Genomic DNA, 7,500 nt, shown 5'->3' on the forward strand with positions numbered 1-7,500 from the left:
CCAATTCCAGAATGAAGTTGCAGGACCATGCTGTCCGGAAGGCAGCGGGTAACAGGCGAATGTGTGCGCGCTCACACACCACTGCCTCTTGACAGCGCTCCGTGGTTTTGAGGTTGCTTGTGAAACATGCAGGGTTTTTCCTCTAGCATCCACGGTTCATCTTTTAGTCCACAAACTGCAGCCACACTGTGGTGACATGTTTCTTCTTGTGCGGCACAGATCCGTCACTCGAGGTTCTCTGTGAGGACCCTGGTGACCTTACACTCCTAATCTTAGAATCCTAATCTTCTGAGTCTAATATTAGAACCTTATTAAGGTCACCTAGTTTGGGGGCGTGAGTATGCTAAACACTCCGACAGACTCGGAGTTCTCCAGAGGTCTGACACTTCCAGTCCAGGGACAAACTGACAGGCCTGAGGCCTGAGTGTCTGTGAATCCAGCGTTCTGTCACAACTGCTTCACTCTGTGTTACAGGGTTACAATACGGCGTTTGGATCAAAGGCTCATGGCTGCACATTGGAGAGTTTTTCAGCCCGGCGCAACGAGAGAGCTTGAGCAGTCAGCCAAAACTCCAGATTGGACCGTGCGATTAAAACTCGGGGGGCGTGTGCCACTTTACTGAACTGGGCCAGCTAACACAGTGCTGCTGGATTGAGAATGGTCTGCCCAAAACTGTTCAGCCAATAGCGGCTGTGCGTTCAAAAACTGTCCCACTGAATACGAGTGAAGGAGGGCACTCGGCAGCGGACTGTGTGATGAATATGTGCTGCGGTAGCTGACTACACACACATGACGTGGTTCTAGAAAGAACATGTTTATGATACAGTGGGTGGTGAAGCCTCAGTAGTGTGTGTGTGTGTGTGTGAGTGATGAGGTGACAGTTGATGTTAGCCCTGCTTATTTGAGTGTGCTTGACCATCTCTCCATTTGTCCATCTGGTAATCTCTCCGTCTGTCTCTCTCACTCGCCCACTAACGTTGCACTGAGTTGGGTTTCCTATCCACACTGCAAAAGCATCAGTCACTGAGAGAAAACTACCGTTAGATTTTTTTTTTCTGTCGGCTTTGATTACAAAACGTTATATTTGAAGAGGAGTGCGAAAAGAACACGAGTAAGAATAAGAGAAGAGAATTAGAATGATATGACTAGAGAAAAATAAAAGGGTTTAAGGAAAAGTAGAAAAATTGTGTGAAATTTTACAAATGGGGCGCTGGTTTCCACTGTGTTTCTCTCAGACCCTCTTTGAACGGTGATACAGCGGTGCCTTATAACAGGAACTATCAGAGCAAGACAGGAACTGTGTGTGTGTGAGTGTGTGCAGTAGCGCTTCGCCATGTTCAAGATGAGGTCCTGTGACCTGCTGCCGCGCCCCCTAGTGTCGTCTTTTCGCGGTCATCCGAGGTCTTCGGTGGCCACCATGCGGGTCCCTGACATCCTCAAAACACACGACACGCTCGCCAAGATGTGTCGAGATGCGGCTGCGATCGTTATTGCAACACTGATATTGCAACACTATGCGCGCTGAATCAGAGACTCTGCTTCCTGCACACGATTGAAAGTCCGATAAATGTGCATTTAAAAGATCGCTGCCGCTACACCAGAATGTAAGTCTTTGCCTTCTCTCGCTTTTCCCCGCGCGACTGCGCCGTGACGTAACTTACAAACCAAACAAGGTGCGACGGCCCGCGCGCTCCTGCACGCGCGCGCTGCAGGGGGAATTACAAGCGTTTGCAGCTCCTCGCGGTAGGGGGAGGTTGTCGGACTGCACGCAGCTGCTGCAGATGTTGAGGGTTCCCCGGCGGGGTCTGGACTCGGAAGTCAGGTTTCCTGGCTCGCGTGCCGCCCGCTCGACACACCTGGTCGCGTGCAGCCACCGCTGGCCGTATTGCGCAACTTTACCTGGCGCGACAGGTGTAAAGTCTTAGCCACGCACAGAGCGGCGGTTCCGCGCGGTTTAGTCGCGTAACCGAATAACCCTCTGGTGCTTACAGGAAAATCGCCAATCTGCCAAAAGAAAACCCGCAAAAAGGAATAATCGCAACGCCATATTTCCCCACAACGTATTTAAAACAGCTGAAGCGAAACCGGACGTTTAAATACACCTGCTGGTGCAGCGGACAGCCGGTGTTTTAGACGGTACTTCTGGCCATTATAAGACGAAGAAAACCTCGGTCGTGTCCTTAGGACTCCTGCATGATCCAAAATAGAAGAGCATGTCCCTTAAAGGGCAGCAGTTTATATTAATAAATACACGAAGCACGGTTTGTCCAAGCCGACGATGGTAAGTTTACTTCTGTTAGCCATGGTTATGTGTGGAAGGATTTAGTAGTAGTACTACAGTGTTTCTGCAGCTGGTGAGCTCTTTGTGTTCCTGTGCTGGAATATTTGGGAAGCTGTTTGGTACCTCAGGAGGCCTTGCTCCGTCATCTGCATATGATGCCCCGGCAGATTAGGATTGTGATGTATAACGGGTGTGTGAGGGGGATTACTGTGAGAGCAGCCGGGATTACAGATAGGAATGATGAGCAGAGCTCACAGCTGCCCTGGATACACACATGCGCGCGCGCACGTGTGTGTGTGTGTGTGTATACACACACAAATGAATGCATACATATACGCACGTAAGCAATAGAGCTACCCGAAAACTCTATACCCGATCAAAGCAACGTTTACTGTAAAGGTTCTCAGAGGAGAGGGCGGGATATAGGTATGTATTTGACTCAGACTGACATTGTTGAGCTTTCGAGCAGATTTGCTTCTGATGACACCTACACGCCCACAATGTTTGTCTTGGGGATGTGTTTTGATGAGATGGAGTGTGTGTGTGTGTGTGTGTGTGTGTGTGTGTGTGGCGCAGCGTTGGGTCTCTGCCTAAAACCGCTCCGAATGGAATCACACTTGACGTGTTCGTACACGTCAGTAATGCCACGAGAGTTTGCAAATAGCAAGACCTACCCAGAGGCTAAGTGCCAGTTTGAAGACCTGCCTGCTGAGGCAGTTTCATTTTACTCATTCTCTCTCTCTCTCTCCCTCTCCCTCTCTCTCCCCCCCTCTCCCTCTCTCTCTCTCTCCCACCCCCCTCTCTCTCTCTCTCTCCCTCTCCCCCCTCTCCCTCTCTCCCCTCTCCCTCTCTCTCCCTCTCCCCCCTCTCTCTCTCTCTCTCCCTCTCTCTCTCTCCCTCTCCCAGGTGATTATTGTGCGCATGAGTGAGTGATGCAGACGGCCTTTTTCCAGGTAAGCAGGCTGTCATCTCCGTTCGGCGCGACCGTGCCGACGCCAGCCGGCCGAGCGCACCGTGTCACGCACCGTGTCACGCACCGTGTCACGCACCGTGTCACGCTCCCGTGACGCTCCCGTTTCTCGTTGACGCTTAGGCCAATGACACCATCACCTCCGTCTACTCCAAACGAGTGAATGTGATTCATTCCTACTGCCCAGGAATACCCGTGTACCTTGTTGACACGCTAGGCGCGGAGCTCTCCAGAAGTCTGAGGTCGCGCCGTAATCCTTAAATACCATGCCAGATTCTCAGACTACGTATCTTAGCAGCGCGTAAGACGGAGCTAACCCGTGCAGTTGGTGGCTCTCCAGGAGCGGAGCCGGAAACCATGTAGGTCATGCTGGCAGCCAGCACAGTGGTTAGATATGGCTGAGTAGCAGGTTTAGCCTAATAGGGCAATTAAAATGCTGTCTGTCTGGTTCCTGCACTCGCTGTCTCTCCCGTTCGACCAATCAGAACAGTCTTGCGCTTTGTACCTCTAACCAGTCAGGCCTGATCATCTTTAAATGGTAGCGCACATGTACCGCTGAACACTCGTTTAAGACAATGTTACACTGTATTGATTTTGGGAACTGGGGCCCAGAGCAGTCTGGAACCTTGTTTCTGTTCCTCTAAACAGTCAGAATAGTCTGGCACCCTAAAGAGAACAATGTTGCCAAAGTTTAAGCCAAAATTATAGTAATGGCTCTCCGATAATGAATTATCTGTATTTTTTTATTAAGTCAGTTAATACTGAAATGCAATTTATAGTTATTCATGTAAAGATGTCTTTATTGGTGCGTCTCTCTCTCTCTCTCTCTCTCTCTCTCTCTCTCTCTCAGTATGGGTTGGTGTGCTCTGCCTCTCTTGCTTGCTGTGGCCTTCATGGCCCTGGCTTTGGCCGAGAATCCGTCCCAGATCCAAGGTAAGACCCTTACTGCACCTTTAATTTACCTTCTTCACTGCATCTTTAATTATCCTTCCTCACCGCACCTTTAACTTCTTCCTTCCTTATTTCCAGTCATGTCTGGTATTCTCACCTCATGGGGGTGAGAACATGTGGCATATTTGGTGAGGTCTCCATGTACTGCAGTGTGAACTAAACCCCCCCCCCCTCTCTCTCTCGCTACAGATACCAATGTTACGTCACCCATATCTAACGTCACCAACGTCGCCAACGTCACCTCCTCCACCCCCACACGAGCCCCATGGGCAGTCCCTACTACAGCAGGCGCCGAGGCTCCGCGCAACTCTTCTTCGACCTCCCCCACACCCCCACCCCCACACCTCCCGTCTCCGGGTCCCAGCACAGCCCCCGTCAACGGGAGTGGTGGGGAAAGTCACGTCACTCCTAGTCTCCTGCCTGCTTCTTTGCCCACTCCTTCCAGAAATCCAGCTCCTGACCCCAGCTCTGGCCCTACCACCAACTCCAGCCCTGACCCCAGCTCTGGCCCTACCACCAACCTCAGCCCTGCTTTCAGCTCTGACCCCTTTAAGAGCACCACCTTGGCACACAACATTACCACAACAGGTATGGTGCGGGAATGGGTCGTGAGTTCAGCCTCCTGTAAGACACACATAGATAAAGACAGAAATGCATTTAGCACACGTGAAAAAAATTACCTGATTTGAATCTAAGATTTGATCTAAAAAAAGCAAAAAGGAAGTTACTAATTGTGAAGGAAATCTGAAGCTGACCAGTGAGATGCTTTTGTTCCACAGCTACAGGCGGAAACGGCCCAGGTAAGACTCTGCCCCCTTCTGTTTTATCTACGCAGTGTCGTTCACACCTCAGACAAAACTCACTGCAGCCTTGACGCCTTTGTTCGTGTAGGGAAAAAGACTCGCTTACACAGGGAGTGTGTGTATGTGTGTTCCCGTGTGGAGTGTGTGTAAGTCCTAGCTTTAGAATACAGATAGTCTGCTCCTAGTGGGTCCGGCCTGTCTGTGAGTTATGTAGGCGATTTATTTATTTATTTATTTTAGTGCTTGTGTGTTTGGTGGGGTGTGTGGGTGTGTGTGTGTGTGTCCTTTCACGTGGGCAGAAGTGAAAGCAGTTGTGTAGAAGAGTACACTTAGATTTGACGATGCACCACACTTCTGCAGAAAAGGCTTTTGTCTCTCTGTGTGTGTGTGTGTGTGTCGCTACAGAACATGATGACACTGCTATCATTGCTGTGATGGTGGCCCTATCCTCCCTACTAGTGATAGTCTTCATCATCATCATCCTCTACATGCTCAGGTATGAAGGAAACACAAACATGCGCCCACACCACTGCCACACACACACACACACACACACACACACACACACACACACACATACACACAGTGGTCACAGGTCTGCCTTGCTACTCAGCTGTTCCTCCTGTGTGCAATACAATGCACAATGCCACAGCTATTCAGTGTGTGTGTGTGTGTGTGTGTGTGTGTGTGTGTGTGTGTGTGTGTGTGTGTGTGTGTGTGTGTGTGTCCTGATATGGCAGGTTCAAGAAATACAAACAAGCAGGAAGTCATTCCAACTCCTTCAGGCTAACCAACGGCAGGATGGACGACACAGGTGTGTGTGTGTGTGTGTGTGTGTGCGCGCGCGCGCATGTGCACCAACAGCAGGACGGACGATGTGTGTGCGTGTGTATGTACCTTACATCTCCTTGTGTTGAGTTGGTGTGTGTGAACTGTGCTTGGTGGATACTTGGTTTCCAGCTCAGACAAAGTTCTTCTGATTGTTTACTCTAAACTATATAAAGTCTATTCTCTCTCTCTCTCTCTCTTGCGCTCTCTCTCTTGCGCTCTCTCTCTCGCGCGCGCTCTCTCGCTCTCTCTCTTGCGCTCTCTCTCTTGCGCTCTCTCTCGCGCGCTCTCTCGCGCGCTCTCTTGCGCGCTCTCTCTCTCTCTCTCTCACGCTCTCTCTTGCGCGCTCTCTCTCTCTCTCTCACGCTCTCTTGCGCGCGCTCTCTCTCTCTCTCTCTCTCTCTCTCTCTCTCTCACGCTCTCTTGCGCGCGCTCTCTCTCTCTCTCTCTCTCTCTCTCTCTCTCTCTCTCTCTCACGCTCTCTCTTGCGCGCGCTCTCTCTCTCTCTCCTGTTCCTTCCCTGCCTTCCTGTTGCATCCGCTTATAGAGCCTCAGAATGTGCCGCTATTGGCCCGTTCACCGAGCACAAACAGGAAGTATCCGCCCCTTCCTGTTGACAAGCTGGAGGAGGAAATGAACCGTCGCATGGCAGACGACAACAAACTGTTCCGGGAGGAATTCAACGTAGGCGGGCATATACACACACACACACAGTGTAATCCTCAGTGAATGTATTTGGCGGGGTAACACACTGTTGATTTGTGTGTGCATGAAGGCTTCAGAGATGCAGAGCAGTTAAAGGACAGATTCCTCACAGGAAGCTATTTTTCAGTGCTTAAAGTACTCACCTTGTAATCGGAAGGTTGCCGGTTCAAGTCCCAACACCAAGGTGCCCCCGTTGGGCCCCTGAGCGAGACCCTTAACCCTCAGTGGCTCCACTTCTTTTCAGTCATAATTGTAAGTCGCTTTGGATAATAGTGTCAGCTAAATGCAAATAAATTTATGTACGCGTAAGTTTTGTGACTCTTGTAGTGGCTTTGTAGGGCTGGTAGAGGGTTGTAGAGCTGCTCCTGTCATGTGACTCGGCGGTAGTAATGTGTCATGTGACTCGGCTGTAGTAATGTGTCTCGTGACTCGGCGGTAGTAATGTGTCTCGTGACTCGGCGGTAGTAATGTGACTCGGCGGTAGTAATGTGTCTCGTGACTCGGCGGTAGTAATGTGTCTCGTGACTCGGCGGTAGTAATGTGTCTCGTGACTCGGCGGTAGTAATGTGTCTCGTGACTCGGCTGTAGTAATGTGTCTCGTGACTCGGCTGTAGTAATGTGTCTCGTGACTCGGCTGTAGTAATGTGTCTCGTGACTCGGCTGTAGTAATGTGTCTCGTGACTCGGCGGTAGTAATGTGACTCGGCGGTAGTAATGTGTCTCGTGACTCGGCGGTAGTAATGTGTCTCGTGACTCGGCGGTAGTAATGTGTCTCGTGACTCGGCGGTAGTAATGTGTCATGTGACTCGGCTGTAGTAATGTGTCTCGTGACTCGGCGGTAGTAATGTGTCTCGTGACTCGGCTGTAGTAATGTGTCTCGTGACTCGGCTGTAGTAATGTGTCTCGTGACTCGGCTGTAGTAATGTGTCTCGTGACTCGGCTGTAGTAATGCAGTGTGGTGTT

The 7,500-nt window shown here is 50.6% G+C and overlaps 1 protein-coding gene across 3 annotated transcripts in view; it reads left to right on the forward strand.

Moving 5' to 3' along the window:
* Positions 1–7,500, forward strand: part of ptpra (protein tyrosine phosphatase receptor type A) — a 24,597-nt gene that overhangs the window by 6,142 nt on the left and 10,955 nt on the right. For 2 of the 3 annotated variants that reach the window (XM_027027037.2, XM_027027039.2), the window contains exons 2-8: positions 3,188–3,234; positions 4,102–4,184; positions 4,392–4,790; positions 4,982–5,002; positions 5,411–5,501; positions 5,746–5,819; positions 6,381–6,517. In XM_027027037.2, the coding sequence (XP_026882838.2) occupies positions 4,103–4,184; positions 4,392–4,790; positions 4,982–5,002; positions 5,411–5,501; positions 5,746–5,819; positions 6,381–6,517 (804 nt within the window). In that variant the 5' untranslated portion in view covers positions 3,188–3,234; position 4,102. The remainder of the gene's footprint in view (positions 1–3,187; positions 3,235–4,101; positions 4,185–4,391; positions 4,791–4,981; positions 5,003–5,410; positions 5,502–5,745; positions 5,820–6,380; positions 6,518–7,500) is intronic. The other variant, XM_027027038.2, reaches the window with a different exon arrangement.

Source organism: Electrophorus electricus, chromosome 22, assembly GCF_013358815.1.
Source record: "Electrophorus electricus isolate fEleEle1 chromosome 22, fEleEle1.pri, whole genome shotgun sequence".
Classification (NCBI taxonomy): domain Eukaryota; kingdom Metazoa; phylum Chordata; class Actinopteri; order Gymnotiformes; family Gymnotidae; genus Electrophorus; species Electrophorus electricus.